Raw genomic sequence first — 23,058 nt, 5'->3', positions numbered from 1 at the left:
AGGCCATATTATTAGTATATCGACTTAAATTCTTCAAATTATTCATCAAAATGATAAACAAGTGTATAAACCACTTTTTGTTAAGAAGTCGAGATATTACGTTACATTGATCTTCGTTTATACTACCTTTCCAATGTCGCAAATATTATATGGTGAATTACAGTTGCTCAACTTTCTTTTCACTTGTTAGCCAGAAATTTTTGAGCCTTCAAAAACAGTTTCGATATTTCGCAATTTGTGAAGCTTCAAAGTTGGTTGAATATTGGAAAACCTTTAAAGTTCGCGGCTTTTCGGAGCGGATATCGAGCGAAATTCTCAAGTTCGCGGCTCTTCGGAGCGGATATCGAACGAAATTCTCAAGTTCGCGGCTCTTTGGAGCGGATCTCGAACTAATATACGGCAGCTGCAGTGTAATAATTCATCTTATTGCTGAATTATATCAGATATACTCAACTACATATAGAGGGAGACAGTGAACTAGAACGTCTTTACATGCGAGCATTTGTTTAGTTTCAAAAGACTATTACCAAAATTAAGCACATGGCAAAAACAATGCTTCATGAAAAACCAACTCTAGTAACAAGTCAATTGGCCTCCGCGTGGCGTCTCCTGGAAATACTCATACACACGGCAATGAGTAGCTAACAATTGACATGATTTGAAGGTAATGAATATGATACTGTTACCGCAAGTGATAGATTTTTATTGCTTTCACGTAAAAACTGTAGTTGTATTCATTCGAGCGTTCAGTTATTCAAAATGAGACGGTACAACATTCAATTTTTAGGTAATTCAATTTTTTATTTTCTCACATCCAATATCGAGTTCTATAAATCATTTGGACATCGCGTTTTTAAAAACGTTTCTTGAGGAGTCCAAGCAATAGATTAGTCGACATACTAATTTAATTAATAATAATTTGGGAATTACTCACTCAACAAATGTCGTTGGATTTTCGTTTACATTACGGCGGGGAAGCTTCAATTTTACACATTTATCAATATCAGACTTGTACTCACCTAAAGATTGGATTATTTTTTATTTGTGGCAAGTAGTTTTGACGTACGTTTTGTACGTACCCTGAAAGCAATAAAATTTTTAATTATTTAGAGATTCAAGAAATTCATAAGATCTGTCGTCATATTTGCTTTATTTACGTAAACATGAGTGCATTATAGCTGCATGTCTGTACGTGCACTGAATAATGTCCGTTTTAGGCGTGGTGAAATCCATGCGTCTTATATCATTGCGGTGATATTATTATCGGGTGTAGCTCTGAATACGGAATTTCACCGTGCGGAAGTCCGTCCGACATTACGGAATGATTATTTCGTAACGATTGTGATGAATACAAGGACCATATCGTGTTACATTTACTTCGAGTTTTAGAGGTTCGGTTCGAAGTAACTTGTTATCTTGCTATGTTGCGACAAAGAGCAAATTTTTTCCAGTGAAACAAAAACTTGCGCGTACGTTATTTTTCTCATTTTGTTTTATCTGTCAACCCTTACAGTTCGCGCGGAGAAAGCGGCAACATTCAGATGCATTCTACATATTCCTTCACTCATACTTCCACATACATTGAATGATTTCCATTGACGTGTACGTTGACTGATCAGTAAACCACGTGTATTCAGAATAATTTGAAACATTCATGTCCTGAACACTGAAAACTTGTTACATGTAATCGCTGGAAACTATTTGGTAAACATCAAGGGCACATAAAATGTTTATCTTCAACTACATCATGATCTTTAACAACGGAAGCGAAGATGATCACGTCACTTCACTTTTTGAGTCCCAAAAATTCGTAAACCAGCCATCACACAAATTCCAGACGTTAAAATTTCATTATTGGACAATTACGATCTACACGATATACCTACTGTTGTGATTATGAGTTCACATAAATAATGATGAAATACCGCTTATACCTATTCTCAAATCCGACATTCTTAATGAGCACGGACACTCCCACACATGTATAATAAAATGGACAGATTTGAGCAGTTATACTTTGGCTCGTTTGACAATAAATTTGTAAACAATCTTGTGTTTAGGGGTTACCGGGCAGAGTCGCAATCTAACGAGGTGACAGTAGAAGTTCAAAAAAAGGAACCCTGATTGTTTTTCATTACTTTTGTGATAATGATTGCTTGAGGTTCATCGGGGTTTATTACAGCATGGAGTCAAACATTAGTAACAATAGAGTGTTACCTAATTTCTAAAAAATAAAAGTTTTCCCCACGTTTTGCGCTACAAATAAACTGTATTTGAAAAGAAAAGAAAAAAAAAACGGAAAACTTGTAACGTAGGATCAAGAACAGTTATCTTCATGTCGGCTCCATCTTCGTTCCCAACGAAGGTGCGAGTTATGTTTTAAACATTAGTTCACAAATTACTTGAGGTGGTACATATGGATACAACTACAATCTTCATTCTTTGATTAATTTCTTCGACTATTTCGCCCATGGTTTGCATCAAGAAAAGGTTCCTAACCCTGTTAACATTCAACCCAGTGTATGTTTGCTCTGCATCTATTTAGATAATAAAATTATTTTTTTCGATTTGATGGAGTTAGATTAACATTGCTGACTTTGCCTTGAACGAATTTTCGTAGTTGAAAAGTACACGGCGTCCGTACGGGCCTATATGAAACGTTAACTGCGTTGACTAGAGTAGGGCAAGCGTTGACTGAGGATATGTATCCCAAGTCAACGGGATAGGTGTGGGTATTGCTGCGGTTGGAAATACGGGGTTAGCTTCACGAGCATATTTTGAAAAATCGGATAAAAATTACCGATTTCTTTTTATTTCCAATTCAATACTTATCTTCTGTTGAGCCTAGAAAAAAAAATTAAGAATATGATAAAATGATTTTTTTATCAAATTAAGAGCATTTAAATAAGAAATGCAGATGCTGGTATTACTGCGGTGTTTACAACCTCGAGAGGGTATTACTGCGCACCAAATACTGCGCGTCGTGTATCTAATTTATAATTGTGTTTTATGAATAACAATTGAATGTACGATATTATCTGATTTTTATTTTAGTGATTACTCAACAATTATTGTCATATTTAAAATAATTATCATCACAATTCAGACTGTCTTTGGCAGAGTACAGCAATTTTTCCCTTTCAATTTTAGCTCCTTTTTTTCGAACAACGATTCCTCTTTTTCTTTTTGTGTAGCCTCACTTTCTTCAACCCGTTCACTTTGAAATGAAATTATATTGACTCAAAGAGCCTTTACTTGAGTAAAGAAACACTTTTTAGACGATTTTGAGATGTTTTGGATAGATGTTTCAAAAATTGATGTTTTTCTTCGGAATATGCGTTTTTCTGGCAACGTGAGAATGATTCTAAAAAAAAAATAACGGTAATCAATTTGTCAGAAAATTGTATCCGTATTTAATATACTTGACAATTATTTAATGTGCGGTATATCTCACGAAAATCGTAAGAAAACGACAATCAAGATTCTATATACTATAGTGTATGTACAAAAAAGCGAATGGGTTAGTCTTTTCTTGTTGTTTCATCAATTTCTCCCTCTCCTCTCCAAATTTTATGTGCTCTTTGTTCAGTTCTCCTACTTCGTTTTGTTTACGTTTGATGATAGTACAACCGCAGTAATGCGCACGTGCCTGAAACATTTGTGCCTAATACGGCAGCAAATTAGAAATAAAAGTAAATCAAATTTTGATGTTTAAAATTTTTTAAATTAAAAATAAGTATAACTTTACTAACCATAACAAAATATAAGGGTATTGCAGCAATAATAAAAATAACGAGGACCTTATACTGATATCGATTTTTTAACGTTACTAGCCAAAAATGATGAAATTTTCACTCACAAGAACCTCTTCATTTTGAAAAATCTCGAATTAACTGAATAGTCACGATGCGCGTCGTTTTGTTGATTCATGATATTTTCTAAACATTGAATTAACAGTCTGATTTTTTTTAAGACATAAATAAATAAACAAGATTAAGTTCTGATGGTATTTTAAGCGTACTGTACATACCTTTGATCCGGCATCAAAAATCCGTACAATAAGGCTTGCGCAGGCTGACACTGAACGGCGCTGATATCACAAAGATCCAACAAATGGCGGGGAGACTAGACAGAGACAGATACACGCGATTATTATTATTATGCATCTATTTCATACAGAAAATGCTTTAACATCACCATAATAGATATAATTTTCATTATAATGCAATTTCCGGCATATTGGAGTATATAAGAAATAAGAGTGCGGCATCGAGTCGCGTGTACAAACACTATCCGCGTTTTTTCTTTCATGATGCCGTCTTCGCCAAAAATGTGTAATAAGTTTATGAGGTTATGTCATAGACTTATAGAGATAGACTGCGCGCTCCGTGCACCGAGCTGAAGCCTAACGTAGAAAGAGAAGGCACCAGCGGGAGTCCGACCTCTCTCTTGCACGGACGAAAGAGTGGGGAGCAGCCGGAGCAGCGCCGCGAGCAATAAGGCAAGCGGGGAGGTAGTTATCAAGATAGGACTAGAGACACGCTGTTTCCCCCCACCAAGTCGTCGATTAAAGTGAGAGGTCGGACTCCCGCTGTTGCTCTCTCTTTCTACGTTGGGCTTCAACTCGGTGCACGGAGCGCGCAGTCTATCTCTATAAGTCTATGGGTTATGTTGATCCTCAACCTCTACTTATCTTTTTAATAAAAATAAACAATTAAAAATCATTACTTTATGCTATCTTTGCTAAATAACATTCGATTAATTCAATTTCCTACCTCAATATAATAACAATCATTAACACTTTTCCCAATATAATTAACGCGGGCACGCGTGCTTATTTATATGTATTTCAGGTGAAAAGCAATACATCATTTCGCCCACGATCGATGTGTATATATATATATATATAAAATCAATTCTTACCAACTTCACTTCGGAACTTTAGACGCAGCGATGCTTTGGATGAAATCTAAAACTACTAAACGACAAATTTTCGAGGACGAATTTTTCGGATGCTCCCAAATAGAGATCGGACTCCTTTACTCTAGTCTCCATGGTTGCAAACTTCATCCATCCCATTTCGACCTGCGTCCGATCTTTGACCTTTCGGATTTGGCCCACCATTATTTATATGATTGTTCTCACATTAAAAGGCACTCATTTCTTTTTAGACTTTGCGTCACGGTTTGAATTTTCTACAATTCTTTTGAATAATTTTTTTGATCGACAAAATTTTAAAATCTGAAAAAATTCTAAAAAATCGAGCGTCGGATATAAAAATTTTTAACCCCAGAGCCGAAGTGGGGAGATTTTTCTCTCTTATTGTTTTCAAACTTCTCCGAAAAAAATTTCAGAAAATAAGAAGCGAAAGTTGTTGTACTGCTACGTCATGGAGCGGACGTCGCGAGCAATCTTTGATTCACTGCGTGATTTTCAGCTTAAACTGGATAAACAAACAGTGCGATTTCCACGTTCACGAACCTTCATGATCTGCTCGTATGATTTCTCGTTCAGCCTCCCTCGTATTTAGATTTATATATGTTGTAGTACGTCGTGCCACAATCACTATGTGTGATTGAAATAATGATTCGGCGATAACACTTTAATTTAAATTCACATTTATTAATAAAAAGATGTTCTTGTAATCGATTTAGAGATTCGGTTTCACAATGATATTCTTATTCGCTTAATTAGTTATACTGAGTTTGGAGGTTCTAGATGTAAGCGTTCAGTGATTTAGAATGAGCTGTGTACGATTTCGAAGAGTTCTAAACTGTCTGAAGTCTAAAAAGGTTCTGATTGCTTAAAGCTTGAATTTCGTTCTGAGTTCTTAACGTTCGATTTAGTTCTCTTACTAATAATGATTCTGGTGTCCGAATAATGATTCTTGTTGCATCATTTGGATTTGAAGTGAGAGTCTTGAAGAGACTTCTGATTGGATTTTAGGTACGTCAATGCAAGACGAATGGTCTTGAAGAGGCCAATCGGTGCAGAGCTGACAAGATTGTTAATTGTAGAATGCATTTTTGCATTCTGACAATGATACCTTGTGAACTGCTTATCTTTTCGTTTCTCAAGTTCTTAACGTTCAGACAGTGAGGTTTGTGAACTTGAGTTCTGGGAATTACGATTGTAAACTCTACGGTCTATATGTGTAAGTCGAAGTTAAACATATAAGTTAATTTGACGCCCAAATTTTCAAAATTTTTTTGTATTTTTAAATTCCGTCAATCAATAAAATCATTTAAAAAAATTGTAGAAAATTTAAACCATGTTGGCAAAATCAAAAAAAAAAATAGTGCCTTTTCATGTAAGAACACTCATATAAAAGATCGCGGGCCAAATCCGAAAGGTCAAGAGTCGGACGCAGGTAGAAATGGGATGGACTACCCCCTATAAAGCTGCTCTGCAAAAATAGGGCGAATGTAGGTCCTGCAAATTGATCTGATAGTTTTAATTCAAAAAGTGGTGACAGATAATTAAACCGACTACGGTCAAGAAAAACAGTTTTATTACAATATTTTTCTTATGTAATCAACCCTCCACCGGCCAACATGGACGATATTGACCACCCTGAGTTTCTCACTGACCGGTGTCTCGGGAGTCTTTCATTATTTGACAGTTTCTATTAATTAAGTAATTGAAAATTTCGTTACGCAAACTATTGGAATATTGAGTCCAACTTGAATCCGAATACTTGAATTTTCTGGAAATTTTTTAAAAGCTCCAACTGAGGCAAAAACAGCCCAAAACGAAATCGTCCATGTTGGCCGGCACCGTCATAGTAAAAAAAAACTACATGACCGGGCAGGAGGTTAAATTTGAGTACCCGTATAAAATCAAATTGCACAAGAAAACACATTTTTATTGTGAAGTTGGGTATTTATATTTCATTTTTGTTACGCCTTAACACTGGCAAAATCATGTGTATCATTCTTAAAGTTCAAACTACGAACAATTTCACTCTCTATGCTCAACAGAGATATCAACGCATCAAGATTTTCTTGCGATGTGTTAAAACGCAAGACATTTTTATACCCTCGTTACTAATGACCTCGTTACGAAACACCTCTCTCCACTGCAATTTGTAACCATCAAACTCAGGTAAATTCTTAATGCGATACCAACGTTTGAATTAATGAGAACATGGTACATCCAGGCGCATCTGCTTTCATATCTTCCTGTTAAAAAATTTGAGGATTCAAATGTTGGAAAATTTGATTTTGAAGATTGAAAGGCCAAAGATTTCGAAAGCCTCTAGCTTTTTCAGCCTTACGGTTAATCCGGTCCTGCAGTAACAGCTTAGAACGATAAAGAATGAATTACCGTAAGCATGCCGGCATGCCGGCGAGCGAGCTGAAGGGAGTGCATAAGCATTCTGGGTCAATACAATTCCAGCGAAGATACGCGAATTTTCCCGACGTAACCCGGAATAACCTTGCTCCAGGATATTCGGTCGTCATATCGTATCATTGAATACAAGCGATATTCCATGGTGTAACTTACACTCGACATACCTGAACTTAAGTAATGGAAGGATTATGTCAATTGCTGAAAGTTGTGTAAGAAGGCTGCCTTCGAATAGAATTTATGATCATTCTGTCACTCATAGTACAGACTGTACTTCTCCTGTCGAGTCTGGTACAGTCGATCGAATGGTTATTGATGGTGTGTTGAAGTTGCAACGTCGGGCAGAATTTAACAGTGCGAAGATGATTGGGTGTGATTGAAATACCCTTGGAAGCAACGTACTATGATTTTTAGTCTGTATACTCGGTAAACATAGATTTATCGAGTATAGTGTTTACAATAATTAGTGCTTGAGCGAGCAAGCACGGAGTTGAGATAGAGAAAGAAGAAGGAGAGAGAGAGAGAGAGCGAGAGAGAGAGAGAGAGAGAGAGAGAGAGGGAGAGAGAAATATTGGGAGAACACGAGGTGGCAAAACCGGTAGATAGCGGACAAAAGTATTTCGTCGAACTCTGCAGTTGAAATCGTATTACAGGAAGATTTTTCACTGTCTACGTGCAATCATTGCGCTAGAAATGGTGGTTCTTCATAAATTTGTTGTAATAATATTGGCCAGTGTAATAAAGAGAGGTATTAATGGGTGAAACGTCCACATGACAAGGCTCTACAGAACGTGAAATGGAGGAAATGATCAATGGTCAGTTAACCAACCGGATTATCTTCGGCTGGCTGGAATTGTCGATGCACCGAACGAAAATAACGCGAACACAGCGTTGATTTGTTGACTGAATAGGTTACAGACGGCAAGATGAATCAGTACGTAAAATGCTTAGAGGTGTATATGAACCATGAATGGGACTCTAAACGAGCCAAATAATTATAAAAACATTCAATCATCGTAATTACCATATTAATAACCAAGTTATAAACATACTGGCACTTGTCACGTGGTTTTATTTTCTTTGTGACGTCACGGTGGACTCTAGTTTGAATTTCTTACCGCAAACGCGAAATACAAAATCTAACACTAAAATGGGGAAAACGAGAGGGGTACACGAAACTACTCCAGAATTAAGAAACCGAATGGTTGGTATGTACGAAGCTGGCTTGGGCCTTCGAGAAATAGCTGCAGCCGTCAACTGCTCTGTAAGTATATTATATACGAACTTTTGTTGAAGAGAATTTAAGACAGTGAATCTAAAATTGAAGATTTTGTTTCTCTTTTGTATGACTCAAAAAAAAAAATTTCCGAATGCTTTATTGACATCATTTTTCAATTTGATAATCCTTCATGAGTCACTTTTTATTCTCCAGCAACGCACTGTCAAGAGGTGGCTCAATCGTTTTGATAAAGAAGGCACTGTTGAGACAAGGGAACGTTGCGGCCGCAAAAGAGCTACGACCTCTGAGCAGGATGAAGCGATCATTCGTTTGGCTACACAGACACCTATAACTGCAGCGAAAGCTGTTCTACCAGCACTGGGATTGTCCTGTTCTGTCGATACCGTCAGAGAAAGACTTCATAAAGCTGGAATACACAATTGGAGCCCTTCACGGAAGCATATGCAAAGAATTCCTTTAGGGTTGGTAGACTGTTAATGATTCAGTTATTGTTATCATACCTAATTGTACTTCTAATTGGAAATGAAGAAGTGAAATTGCGAAATCGATATCGAGAGGATATCCTTATTATAAGATGCACAGAAATTTGCACTCTTAATACAGTCTTGTGGAAACAGATTATTTGAATACTGTAAAAAAAGCTAATCACCTAAAAGCATTTACAGAGTTCACTTGACTCAAAAACTGGCGAATTACAAATTTCTCAGATGCGCACTTAAATGTTGAAACTAATATCACAGTTGAATTCAATCAGAATCAGCATAAATTGAGAAATCTCAGTTACTTTCAAGAGGTCAGCTTTGTTGACTACATTTTGAAAAAGAAAAAAAAATATTTTTTGTGAAAGTTCAATCCTTGAAGCTCATGCTTTGTAAGCTTGAATAAATTTTCAATATTATATGTATATTTCCTAAAGTAAATACTTATTTTGCAAAGCTTGTAGTAATTTTATATACAATGATTTTGGTTGTAATCACTGTTAGTCGAAACAATATACTTTCACGCATAATTTTAGATGGTAGATACCAATTTGACTACACTGAATGCAATTCTTCCAATTATGAACCAATAAAACTGCTTGTAAGCCAGAGCACCATCTCTCAATACTGAGTGCAACCAGACAAATATGCTATCACTTGAGAAATGTAATATTTCTCAAATTGTAAATAATCATCTTTTTTTTTAGCGTTGCCATTTTTATTTTTGTCCCGTGTACTATACTGATGTATTTTACAAAATACAACTTTTTATACATATCTATGAAAAATTAGTAATAATTGAATATCATAATTAGAAATTGTTTTGATGCTGAATAACGAAATCTTTGCATAAGAGAACATATAATAATTTGGAAAATGCGGCAAGTAACTACCACGGTACTCTATTTCTGGGTTTTAACATAGCTTTCCATCGCTTGGTACACTTGCGATGTTTCCAGCAGTGAAGCGGATAGCGTGGTGATTCAACAATCTGTATGGCGGCCAACTGGCACACAGTTAGGAAGGAAAAAGTCTTCCAAAGAAAGAAGCAAAGAGAAAAAAGGTACAACTGTAAACAAAAGGAAAACCCTTTCAAGGAAAACCAAGTCTAAAGATCTGTACATCGGTGATGGTGCTCCGACCGAGGCCTTGAGACAACCCAGTATACAACCTGCGTTTGTATTTCCTTCACAGCAGAATGTTCAGCAACCACAAACTAACAATTTACAAACATCTAGTCAGGCTATACAGGCGAGTCCAATACCATTCAGTAGCGATCTCACTCTCGCTCAGCAACCTGTCTACCAACATCCTGTCCTCAATGTTGCACAGAACTGGCCCCTGGATCTTGTTCAAGGCAGCCATCATTATCCACAGGTTGGTTACTAGTGTTTTATCATAGTATCTTTCGTGACTGAAATTTTATTAACAACTGCAGCTTGAATACGGAAATTTAATTTGCTGGAACAATCTTTTGTAAAACTACTAACCGCTATTTCAATACAACTAAACATATATTAGTAATCATGTTTGAGAACTAAAAATACTATTACAGTGTTGAAACTTTTGAGAAATAGTTCGACTAGTGTTCTTATAAATACCATTATTTCCATGTATATCTCATTCTAAACATAGCAGTTAGTGATTTGTAATTAGCGCACATCTTGATGAAATCATTAACACATGTCTTTTTCACATAAACAAAGTATTGTTGGCAAAGTCATAAAGCGATGCGAAACAATATAATACTACAGGTTAATTCATCTTGTAGAACGTAGTAGTCACATGCAAGAAGCAAGTTCTGGTAAATTGTATGTCACCCAATAGAAACAAAGTGTGGTCATTGATTGGAAATTAATGGTTGAATATAACTTTACTGTCCAAAGATTTGATCATTTGGCCTTTGGTTGTTCTTACCGTACAAGTAATGATTACTAAATTGGAAATTAATGGTTGAATATTAACTTTGCTGTCCAAAGATTTGATCACTTGGTCTTTGATTGTTCTTATCGTACAAGTAATGATTGCTCAAATATCTGTTACGGAATATTATAGAATTTTATTTATTTTTAGTTTAAAAACTATAACTAAATAATCAGCTGGAAATTTCTAAAACAATCGTCGAATGAATAGAAATTCTTCCGACACTGTGTAACTTTTTTAATCCAAAATTCACCAAAACTTAATCATTAATATTTCATTTTTGGCCAACAGGGGCAACCCAATGCTGTAACTCACGAACATCCTCAGCGTCAACAACAGCTACAGGAACTTCATACTCAACAAGAACAACAACAACTGCAAGAACAGCAGATTCAAGAACATTCCAGACAACATAATTCCCACCATCAGAATATTGAACCACAACAACAGCATCAACAACAATCCCAACAGCCATCAGAAGGGCTTAATCAACAGCAGCAGCAGCAGCAAGCATCTCAAGCCAATTTATCGCCAACACATCTCGAAGCGAAAATTTCGAGAATCGATAGTTGTTCAAACTCGAGTAATTCAATCAGCAATGGTCATGTATCTGATGAAGATGGAGAGTTGAATGAAAATGCTCTGAAAAAAGATAAAAGATCTCTCAAGCATAGAAAGAAGAAAGGTGGCAAAGCAAAGGGTACTCTGGAAACTAGTGTTGAAATTAGGAATCGAATGATCGGGATGTCGGAAGCAGGACTGTCAACCTTGTCCATAGCATTGGCTATCAACAGATCGGTAAATTATTATTAATGATAGATCGGATAAGAATTTTCCGAAAATAATACAAGACCTTTTAAACGTTTAGTATAACTTTTGGATATGTATATTTCTCCAGTCTAAAAATGCGTAAATTATTTTATCAAGTTGCTATCATACTCCAAAACAAGCACTGTAAAAAGATTTTGCATGTCAATATAATACTTATCAAGATTATTATTTTTACTCGTGGATTGTATACGGTAACATCAAATAGAATATCATCTAATAGGAACGGACGGTAAAACGATGGCTAGAAAGATGGCACAAGGAAGGCAATGTACAAACAAAAGAACGCAAGGGTCGACGACGTATAACAACGAAAGAACAGGACGAAGCAATAATTGCAATGGCCACTCAACACCCCTTGACTGCAGCAAAATATGTTGCACCAGCATTAGGTTTGAGGTGTAGTGTCGATACAATTAGAGAACGGCTACACAAAGCTGGGATTCACAGTTGGAAACTTGGAAAGAAACAAGGGTAAACAATGCCATTTCGGATGGTTTTCTATTTCATTAATTGGAACAGTATTTAAATCAAGCTAATTACACTTCATAATCTGATCTTTCACATCTTAGAAATTTCAAATGCTAATAAAGATCGATCTTGAGAAATTGATAGAAATTAATTGCAACTATCTATATTAGGGTGGTTCACATTTAAAAAATTTTCCATTTTCCTACGGGCGCATGCAAAAATACTTCTGATCCCAAAAGGAAGTCTTAAAAAGACCGAGCACTGTAGTACCAGTTTTAGGGAGTGCGAAAACTATTTTTTGTGAAAAATGAAATTATATATATGAGCACCCCTTCAACATCTTTCTACATCAGCATTTGACCGTCAACCTGATGTTACAGTACTCAGCCTTGTTGAGGCTTCTTTTTAGGCTAGAAGCAAGCATTCTTTGCATGGGCCTGTAGAAAAATCAAAATTTTTTTAAGCTGCAACACCCTAATCTATGTAATTGAAACACTTTGTTATTTCACAGAGAGGGAAATGCAGTGCATACTGTTCATTTATGGCAACCAAGCGGTAATCGCCCTAATAAACCAAAACTACCTGGAGAAAAAAAGAAAAAATCCTCTGGTGATAAGAAATATAAACAATCGACTAATGAGACAATAAAACGGGCTTCTCGAAAGAAGAAAGTAGAACCGGCACCATTGAAAGTCATTCCCCAGCCAGCAAATATGATCACTGAACAGAACACCATGCAATTCCATGAGCCTCCAAGTAAGTTTTTTACATCGTTTTTAAATTAAGCAATCTATAGAAACCCACAGTCGGAAACAGTTTCATACAGGTGTAAATTTCACAAAAAAAAAAAAAAAATGCAACAACTTTAGTATTGTCTTTAAAGAAAACTTTATTCTGGTCACATTGAATACTTGAAGCACCATTTAAAACAAGTACGGGATACTTAAATACAAGATAAAATTTACGTATAAATATAGTAATTTCAAAAATGGATTCAAAAATCGGGTTTTTTTTTTTTTAATTAAGTATAGTTTTTTGACCATATGTATATGAACTGCTGTCTATTTCTATTGAAAATGTATGATTTATGATACGAACATTTATGTAATATCATAACGAAAATTTTCAAAGAAGAAAGTTTTCAGGAATGGAAAAAGAAAAAGGTTTCCACTTTCAAATCCAAGATCTGTTATCTGATGTAGGTTATGCGAATTTTTTTGGGCAGAGCAGATTTTAAATAATTGATGTAGAGATTCAGGAAGGTTTAGAGCATTTTTATTGTGATTTGAACAATCAGTAATAGCTGCTACAGTTCATCATACCAGCATAGGTAATTTTAATTTGCCTGTGGATGTGGGAGAGTTTGATGAATCATACCCTGTTTCGAGTAACTTCACTCCTCTACCTTGCAAACGAAAATATGCCACAATAAGATCTTGCTGCCCGATGGAGTTGAATTACCGGTAGAGTTGGTCATGCAGCATACTAAACTTCACCGCTTATTCTCTGCATAAAGAACTTCCCTAAATTTTGACCGTTCTTTCAGAAACACTACTGAAATATATGCAAAAAATGTTGGGTACAAATTAATCACTGTCTCAAGTATGGCTGCACAAAATCACATCGTATAATACGAGTCACCAATATTTGCTAGTCTCCTTACCAATCAAAATGATTTAATGCAATATTGCAAATTGCCACCTAGTGGCAACTTATGTTTCAGGCCCTAACATTATGCATCCAGTGGAAGACATGTCTGCACCTCATCCATCATCGCATCCACAGCGACTGCCTATGGTAGAATCGCAAGTTCCTCCCGTTTCACAACCCATGCAACCTATGGGACTACTAATGCAGCAGAGATCAGATTGCAGACTAGCTCAATCTGTTGTGGGACCCTCAGTTTCCAGTCAGGGAAACCCTGCTGTTGCCTATCCTCCTTGTATGGTTGGGACCAACACCCACACAAATCATATTGAGCAGCCAGATCCATTAAACTACGAACCCTATATGTGGAACTTCTAGGCCCAAAATTCCAAGCTATGCGCATATTACCTGTACAAATATCACCAAGATCACTAGCACCATATTTTTTTTTCTTCATACTTTGATTCTCCGTACATTACGTTACTTGTAATTTACGACTTCATTTTACTACTTCCATCAAATTTTTAAAGAATAATTTTTTTATTCACGATATGAATATTAGCTTTAACACGATATTAATTATCGTTAACCTTTTTTCCATATCCCAGTGAACAATTTTCAAACGGGAAAACCATAAGCGACAGGTTTAGTAAAAAATCAGTATAAATTACTTATAAGAACCTCACTTAAGTATAAGTAAATATTCGAAGCATGTATATGTATATATTGTGATTGATTTTAGACGTTTAGTACGTATAGATTGAGGTCATTCGAATATTACGTTGAGCCATTTCGTTGTACACCTTCCACTCTTGAATTCACTAGCGGTCGAAATTTCACATTGAACGTCGTAGATAAGGGCACAAGCTTTATATGAAATTCGAACTTCGTTCTGGACATTGGATTTTTCTAGATAGATTTCCTAGAATTCCGATTGATTGATGAATAAAAGTCCAAACCTAAAATGACATAAATGCTATATTATGATAAAAAATATCCGAGTAGGTCCATTCGCAGTTTTCTATCGTCCCATCTAACATTACTGTGTCATTATCCGAACATTGTTAATCCCAACTAAACTCAATCCCGATTATTTCGGATGATCTTGGTTCTACTGTGTAACGAAATATCATAGTAATAGAAATGCTCCTCAGTATCAGATGTAATATTACATAGGTAATAACTTTACTGTATCATTAGGTAATTAAGTGTAATATAAAAAAACCATTTGTTTTGATACGAATATATAATTGATATCTTAGACGTTAGTATGAAGGAAATTGAAATAAATAACATTTTGAGAGAATTGAATTCTCTACGAAAATATCATTTGAGTTTTTGATGTAAAATGATAGTTTGGCCACTAAAAATGTTTGCATATAAAATTAACTTTCGAACCGAAGTTCACAACTTTCGAATAGTTTGAGCCATGGATTTTGCTTGATGGATACTTTATTAAAGCATTTAATTTGGCAACCGATTTAACTTGATGATGGTATCGAAGTATGTACTTGGAGTATTAAAAACGACAGAAAGCACTTTTCGAGATGCTATCGAAGTCCCAAAATTTCGTTGGCCGAAATTGTTTTATGAAAGAAACGCTGTTTTCTCGATTAGTTAGGGTAATTCTGAGTAAGATGGCCATAAGTAAGAGATGGCCCACAGTTTAGTCCAATACAGGAAAATACGTAAGAAACTACACTTTGGGTCATCTCTTACCTGATTGTGAGTCAAAACACATCAAACCGGAGACCTTTTGTCCATCGATCTTTTCGATTGTTGTGAATTTTTTTTAACGGATTCTATGAGTGAAATAAATTCATCAAACATTTTTTTTTCTATACTCAATATTTCAAAAGTTGTTCCAAGTTGATAATTGCCCAAAATGCCAAAAAACGCCACACACGCTTCCCTTCAAATCTTGATTTCTTTGGTTTTGGAATTGGGCTTCTATTTCATGCTGCTACAAATTTTATAACAGCAAAATTAAAATGTAAAATTTAAAAAAAAATATACAAGCGTATTTAAAAGCGTAAAAAATTTTAGGCTCTCAGAGATCCCATGTAAGAATTGCATATTTTTTTAAAATTTTTTGTGTTCAATAATTTCTCCTTCATCTCATTTTTTTTTTTCTAAATCTAACATTCGAGTCTATTTTCGAAGCCGGTCCAGAGCAGCAGGCCCTGGTGGGAGTGTAAGGGCGAAGCCTCCAACTTAAGAATATTCTTTTTTCATCATCATTATCGTCATTGCCATCGTTATCATATTCTATCGTGTAATTATTCTATCATTTTTCCCGCATTTAACGGGAAGTAAGTCCAAAAGTAGACTCTGCAAATGAGGAAAAAAATTGAGCGGGGAAAAATATGCCACTTTCGTCCCAGTTTTCACGTTAAAAAAGTTCACTTTATGGTTAAGTAGGGAATAATCAATATTTCAGTTCGAGAGGACGTAAAAAAGGAGCATAAACAAAAACGACTGATTTTAATTAATTTAAAAGAAACTTATCGTATTGCAATGCGGGCAAGCGTTACTGAATAAAATAAGGGTTCGTGAGCTAAGAGGACTGGCTCAAAGAAAGGCACGATCAGATTAAGCTGGTAAAAAGGCTTTTTAATAGTGATATAATGTTTATAGTTCGAAGTCCGAAACAAGACTGTTTTTACAATAATGTTGGTTGGCGCAGCTGCCTTATTTATTTTGTGACGTAAGAAGTCTTACATGTTTTATATCTGTGATGACTACTAGATCATTTAAAAAGAAGGTAAAACGGGTGATTTCACCCTTTGTAACAGTATGTTCAGAGAAAAATTTTTACAATTGAAGATTGGCTTCTCAAAATTCAGTAAGTTGAGACCCAAACAATGCGTTCTTCCTGGCGCCAGCGGAGCTCACAGCGTTTGTGTGTGTACAATTCACGAGAATGTAAATTTGTTGATCGACGGTGCAAAGATAGCGCATCTCACAAATAAAACACCACAATCTTTGAATATCAAACGTATGTTTTTGTAAGTGAAGTAATTATAAAGATTGTCTAGCTCGAATGATGTGCTCTCCGGCAACGACGGCCTGCCATTTATCGGAATGTGCAGATTGCCCAGGAGTGGAAAATTTGATTAAACAGCTGACATTTGTATTCGAGACAGAATTAATAGACACTGTGACATACAGGCAGTGGATATCGGTAGATTGGAGTAATTTCGAAATTATTCAGGTTGCAGTAGAAAATTTCTTGGATAAAATTGAGACATAACTGCAACCCCTACGCACGCATGCATTCATTGCTCGGGAACAGTTGGCATATTTTGGAGAACTGAAAGAAAAATTACAACCAAGGAAATGCTTGGTAGTATGCGATGTCGCAGAGAATTACGCCTTTGTAATTCAGGATGCAATTGAGGGCATTCATTAGAATAATGATCAGGTGACGTTGCATCCTTTCGTGGTTTATGGTACCTTGACAATGAAACATATAAATTACATCGCAATTAATCGTTCATCTTTTCCAAAGAAAATTTTTAAACTTTCTGAAACGGGAATTGCAAGGGATACATGAGATCATTTACTTTTCGGATGGTGCTAGTGCACAATATAAAAACAAAAACGAATTTGTCAATCTGTGTTTTCACGAAGAAAATTTTGGAATCATCGCGGAATTAATGGAACTTTTTCGTAACTTCGCACGGCAAAGGACCTTGTGGCGGCATCGTACGAGCCCTCAAAAGATTGGCAGTAAAAAGTAGCCTTGAAGTATTGCAAGATCCCATCACTTACCCCGCAAAAATTCTTTTCGTGAGTTGAAAACAACGAAAATATCAAGAATATGAGTTTCGATTGTTTTACAAATATGGAATGAAAAAACGGAGATGAGTTTTTATCAGCCCGATTCGCTAAAGCGATGGTAGATGCGGTAGAAGGTAGGGGAATCCCGAACGGAATTTCCTATATCTATGATTGCTATACGTTCGAAAGAGATATCAGGAATCTTTTTGACACAGCGTGCGGTAAGTTCATTTCACCGTGCCTGCGGAGCGTGCGGTAAGTGAATGTTACCCTTACAGCGATCTCTATAATTATATTAAAAAAGTCCTACGCACTGTGTATTTACCAGATTATACTGTATACAGATTATGGGTCTTATAATCGATGTAAACAAACGCAGCGTTAAGGAGCGAAGGCGACATTTCTAAAATTGGCAGAGCCTGAATTATACACCGAGCATTGTTTTCGTAGAACCTGTGCAACACTGTTGGTACGAGTATTGGAGAAACTCTCAAAGACCTTAAGTTTTTGACAATTGAAAATGGGAATATTCGCCTGAAAAATAAGGACAAGTATTATGGTCAAGTTCAATTTGGCATGATACTTCTGAATCTAAAACAATTGATTTTGTGATTTATGCACGATTTGATAATAGTGTCATGATATTGTCAGTGGATTTAGATGAAACTTTGGTTTCGTTATAATTTCCTGCCTAATAGCCCCGTACTTCATCAGGTTTGTTTGAATGAAAAACTGTAATTGTTACTGATTGTAGCTACCTCAAGGGTTAGGTTAATTAAAGCAGAAATAATTTTTAAAATGTGTTTGCTCTCCTTAGCAAGATTATCTGACATTTGACTGCCCAAGATTTTAAAAACCAAAGTCGAAGTTTTTTAAATCTTTGATTGGTGCGTTCAATATGCACTCTATATAGCTTTGGCAATGCTGGAGTTCCGGAGTGCATCTGATTGAGAAAATTGAACTTGATTCCTCAAAAACGGTGGTCTTATCAATTTTATATCGTGGTCTTTACAAATATCGTCAATTAAAAAGCCTCTATCGACCATTATAGCATGCTTTTTTCTAACATGTTTATTACAGAACTCTGTTCAAATATAGCTTTATCTTATACTCTCGCTTATACTTGTCCTCCATACGGTTTACTGATGAATGAGATAAGACCACCTGGGGTGACACCCATCATGACGTTCACTGTGTTTGGAGTATCGTAATGAGATTACGCAAGTAATTGGCAGCACAGCTTTTTTTGTTTTGTTCACATTATTTCAGTGTAATCGAGTACAGTACGGACGTTTTCGAAGGTTTGAAAACATGTGGCCAAATTTGTAAAAATTTCTTCTCCAGATAGTCAGGAGATTGCAACTTTTAAACAGTCATACAAAATGCCTAGCATGCAATATAATATCTTTGCAACTCTGAAGAATATAGCATTGGAATAATACCGACAGTAATGCATATGAAAAATTATGCTTTAGCTTCACAAACGTCATGATAACTTTCCCTTCGATGTATCTCGTTTGAAATGTAGCGAACAGTACGTATATTTGCAAAAACTTTTTTTTATCATTTTTCAAAACTTGTTCCAGGCGTAGAGTTTATCAACTTTTTTTTCCTTGATTCTAAATTTATTGCTAATATTTACATTGCATTTGCCGGATCTAGGGAATTAGGGAATCTACGGAATCGAACAGACGAACTCGTGGAGGCTCGTTCAGAGCAGCCACAAACGGAACAATACCATCGGTTTTTCGTATGTAGATCGCAAGATCTTATTCCAATCACTTCTTTTTACATAATTAGTTCTTTACCCCTGGCTTTAACTGCATGTATCTCTCAGATATACAATATTTCCACTACCCGCGCGCAGGTATTATGAGTTACAGCTGATGTTCTGTTTCGCTCGTAACCCTGTATAGCCTGATGTGACTAGTCCAAGATTCAATCGCTAGACGTCGGGGCGCCACATTTTCGATCCCAATTGTTTGGTTTTGGCGCAATGGTAGTATTTATATATATATATATTGTATATTTACCTATACCTATATGATAGAGTGTTTTGGCGCCATTCAAAGAAATGTTCACCGGATAGGTTGGGAATGCTGGATCGGTCAGCTGTCTTAAATAAACATGGCAGCGTTGAATAGCCGGGTCGAGGAGTTGACAAGTTATTTTAAAACACATAACAAAATCAAAGAGCAACAAAGCCACTCGGCAAAGGTTCACAGCGTTGGCTGGAGTTGCGACGGAAGGCTCTTGGCGTCCGGCTCGTTCGACAAGTGTGTCTGTATTTTTTCTCTTGGAACCGATCGTTTGGTGAGTATAAGCTCGCTGAGTGTTACGTGTTTATGTATTATATATATGATATGCCTTAATGAACTTCGGCATTTTAAGACGATGCTCTTAAACTAACCACACTTCACTGACCGCATCAAGTGTCTTATTATTTTTATTATCATCAGAGCCAGTATTGTTAAAACATTTTCGTATAAATCAAGTTTTTGGGTATACAGATTCACCCAGGACTATCGCTCTATAGGTTATCAATATATTTCTCATAAAAATCGGTGATTGAAACGTTTTTGTTTTTGATCACAAATTTGTTGTTTGCAAGTTACAGACATTGATAAGTGAATACATTAAAGTTTCCCTTCATTGCATTTTGGACAGTCCTAAAGTTGCAAATTAGGGATTTTTTCAGAAAATATATTGTTACCAACTTCAATCTCATAATTTTTATTCATTATACATATTCACTTTAATTACAATACAGAGTTATTATTCAATGTAGGTGATAAATCGTAGAATTATCTAGAACAAGTATATTTATGGGAAAATATTTGGAAATAAAAGCTCTCTGCAACGCACACTCAAAAACAGTATAAAAGTATTTTGTAGCAATACGAAAACCTCTGTTCTAGAAACAAGAGACAACGTTCCGCGGACATGGAGGAAGCGTGGATCAATTATGTTGGCACTCATTTCACCCTGAGCTACTATCAACCGCAAGTGGAGACAAAACCATGCGTATATGGGACACAAGGTCTCAAAAATGCACAGCAAATATTGCGACACGGGGTGAAAACATAAATATATCTTGGTCACCTGATGGTAACACAATAGCAGTTGGCAACAAGGAGGATTTGGTGACATTCATTGATGCAAGAGTAATGAAAATTCGTGCCGAGGAACAATTCAACTTTGAAGTTAACGAAATATCTTGGAACAAAGATTCGGACACATTTTATCTTACAAATGGTCAGGGATGTGTTCATATTCTAAGCTATCCGGACCTGGAATTACTACATGTAATCAAAGCTCATCCAGGGACTTGCATTTGCATTGAATTTGACCCTACTGGTCGTTACTTTGCAACAGGATCGGCCGATGCTTTAGTGTCGCTGTGGGATGCTGATGAATTGTGTTGCCTAAGGACATTTTCTCGATTAGAATGGCCTGTTAGAACCATTTCATTCTCTCATGATGGACAACTCTTAGCAGCTGCCTCTGAAGACTTGGTCATAGACATTGGAGAAGTAGAAACGGGAGAAAAAGTTGCAGATATACCAGTTGAAGCTGCAACATTTACAGTTGCGTGGCATCCAAAACAATATTTACTTGCATATGCGTGTGACGATAAAGACACTTATGATAGAAAAAGGGATGCTGGAAGCTTGAAAGTTTTCGGATTTTCAAGTGAATAAAACTGGATCTTACCATATTGACTGCTTTTCGTCACAGTTTCTTTGAATGGGATTTGTGGGTTATTTTGCTTTAATGCTATGTTCATTACCTCAAAAGCACTGTAAACGCCTGTATGTTCTCCATATAGAATATTCGGTAATTTTAGAAGTGAAAATTACTTTTCTTACAAAGGCAAAGCCAGGTAAGAAGATGAATATTGCCTCTACTCAAAACCGATCCTTCTGTAAGTTGTTTATTTTTCTTTCCTTAAACACTTCGAAGCTCATAAGAAAATATCGATTACACTAGTTCGAATGTTTAAAAAATTAGTTTGGAAACAAATAAGTCTTTAAGTGTGACAATCAACAAAATTTTTGTACACTGTCTCTCTATGTTCTGTATCACATTATTTTTATTTTCGTATTCAAATGATGGCTCACATTCGAGAAAATTGAAAATCCGTATTTCTATTATCCGTATTTTACATCTATGTTCGTGGTAGTCTCACCGCGGATCTACACGAAATAAATGACACAAGGTTCTGCTTGCATTATGTGGGAGAGATACTGTGTATACGAATACATTAATATGAGTTGATGCTACTAGTGCAGTGAATATAATCATAGTGCTACTCCTATGCGTTGGAGCATAACAGCAAGTCTGACAGCAGTAATTATTACAAACTAGTAGATAGCTCAACGTCTGCAACTACGCATTAGAAATATCGATAAACATTTTGTATCAAAACAATTAACACCTAGGTATAATAATTTGCTATGACACCTTGTTTATCGAAATGCTAACTTCATACTTCCTAAGCAATTACTCAATCTAGTGTATTCAAGGCACAATCAATGAAAACGTACCGCAATGTTGAGTGAAAATTGTGAAGATTGAAATTATATATGGTATTGTTCTCTTTAAATCAACAAAGATCAATACAATCTACTTATGAGAGAACTGCATGCCTCTGTTGACACAGATCCGAAGGATCAACAAAGAAAAAAAAAACACAAATCACTGAAATAGTACTAACAGGCGACATAAATATGAATCTGTTGAACCAAAACAGTGTCTTACAAGAATATTCGAAAGTATTAAAGTAATTGCTAGTATAGCTAAAATAGTTGAGACATATTCCAAAGATAGAATGCTCAAATTCATCATGAATTAAAAAATATTGAATAATAAACAATTTGGATTTAGAAAGGGAAAATTTGCTTCGATGCTTTGGCTTGACTTAACTAAGAGAAAAAATCCTTGGTTGTTTTTAGTAGACTCGGTAAAGGTGTTTGTCACAATAAATCACAGCAAGATACTAGATGGGCCAGAAAAGTGATCTTTCGAGAATTTGTGAATGATCTATTTTGTAAGTATTGAGTGGAAAAGAAAGGAGATTATGAAAACCAAAAATAACTACCATCGAAAATTTTGTCACGTACATACCTATATGATCCATAACCTGGTCTTTGCTTTTATGCATAACATACTATTGTGTACGTCCGTAGTGTGTGTTCAGTATCTTTTAACTTTTAACTCCAGCCAGGAAGGAGACTAAGAAGCATTGTAGAAGTAGCAACTGTTCATATTGGATCGGTTTTCCTGCGTTGAGGCACAAGTTGTTGACATTTTGTACATATGTACCGATAAACAAAA

General features: G+C 35.8%; 2 protein-coding genes and 1 long non-coding RNA gene across 3 annotated transcripts; 2 read left to right on the top strand and 1 right to left on the bottom strand.

Moving 5' to 3' along the window:
• Nucleotides 1–1,685: 1,685 nt before the first annotated feature.
• Nucleotides 1,686–22,968, bottom strand: LOC124405644. Its single transcript, XR_006929131.1, has 3 exons — nt 22,958–22,968; nt 4,948–5,064; nt 1,686–1,697 (listed from the first exon to the last, which is right to left on the bottom strand). It is a non-coding gene; the product is annotated as an uncharacterized LOC124405644 (long non-coding RNA).
• On the top strand, nt 7,895–14,462 carry LOC124405377 (AF4/FMR2 family member lilli-like). The gene is made up of 7 exons (XM_046880264.1): nt 7,895–8,614; nt 8,783–9,051; nt 10,029–10,446; nt 11,284–11,790; nt 12,044–12,294; nt 12,803–13,047; nt 13,997–14,462. The coding sequence occupies exons 1-7, from the start codon at nt 8,501–8,503 to the stop codon at nt 14,314–14,316; spliced, it is 2,124 nt and encodes a 707-aa protein (XP_046736220.1). The 5' UTR covers nt 7,895–8,500; the 3' UTR covers nt 14,317–14,462.
• Nucleotides 19,781–21,766, top strand: LOC124405579 (THO complex subunit 3). The gene is made up of 2 exons (XM_046880636.1): nt 19,781–20,034; nt 20,640–21,766. Exons 1-2 carry the CDS (start codon nt 19,849–19,851, stop codon nt 21,420–21,422), a joined length of 969 nt encoding a protein of 322 aa, XP_046736592.1. The 5' UTR covers nt 19,781–19,848; the 3' UTR covers nt 21,423–21,766.
• Nucleotides 22,969–23,058: the final 90 nt, after the last annotated feature.

The sequence above is a fragment of the Diprion similis genome, chromosome 1 (assembly GCF_021155765.1).
Source record: "Diprion similis isolate iyDipSimi1 chromosome 1, iyDipSimi1.1, whole genome shotgun sequence".
Classification (NCBI taxonomy): Eukaryota; Metazoa; Arthropoda; class Insecta; order Hymenoptera; family Diprionidae; genus Diprion; species Diprion similis.
Note: the sequence above shows the minus strand (reverse complement) of the source record. Positions and strands in the feature narration are given on the sequence as shown.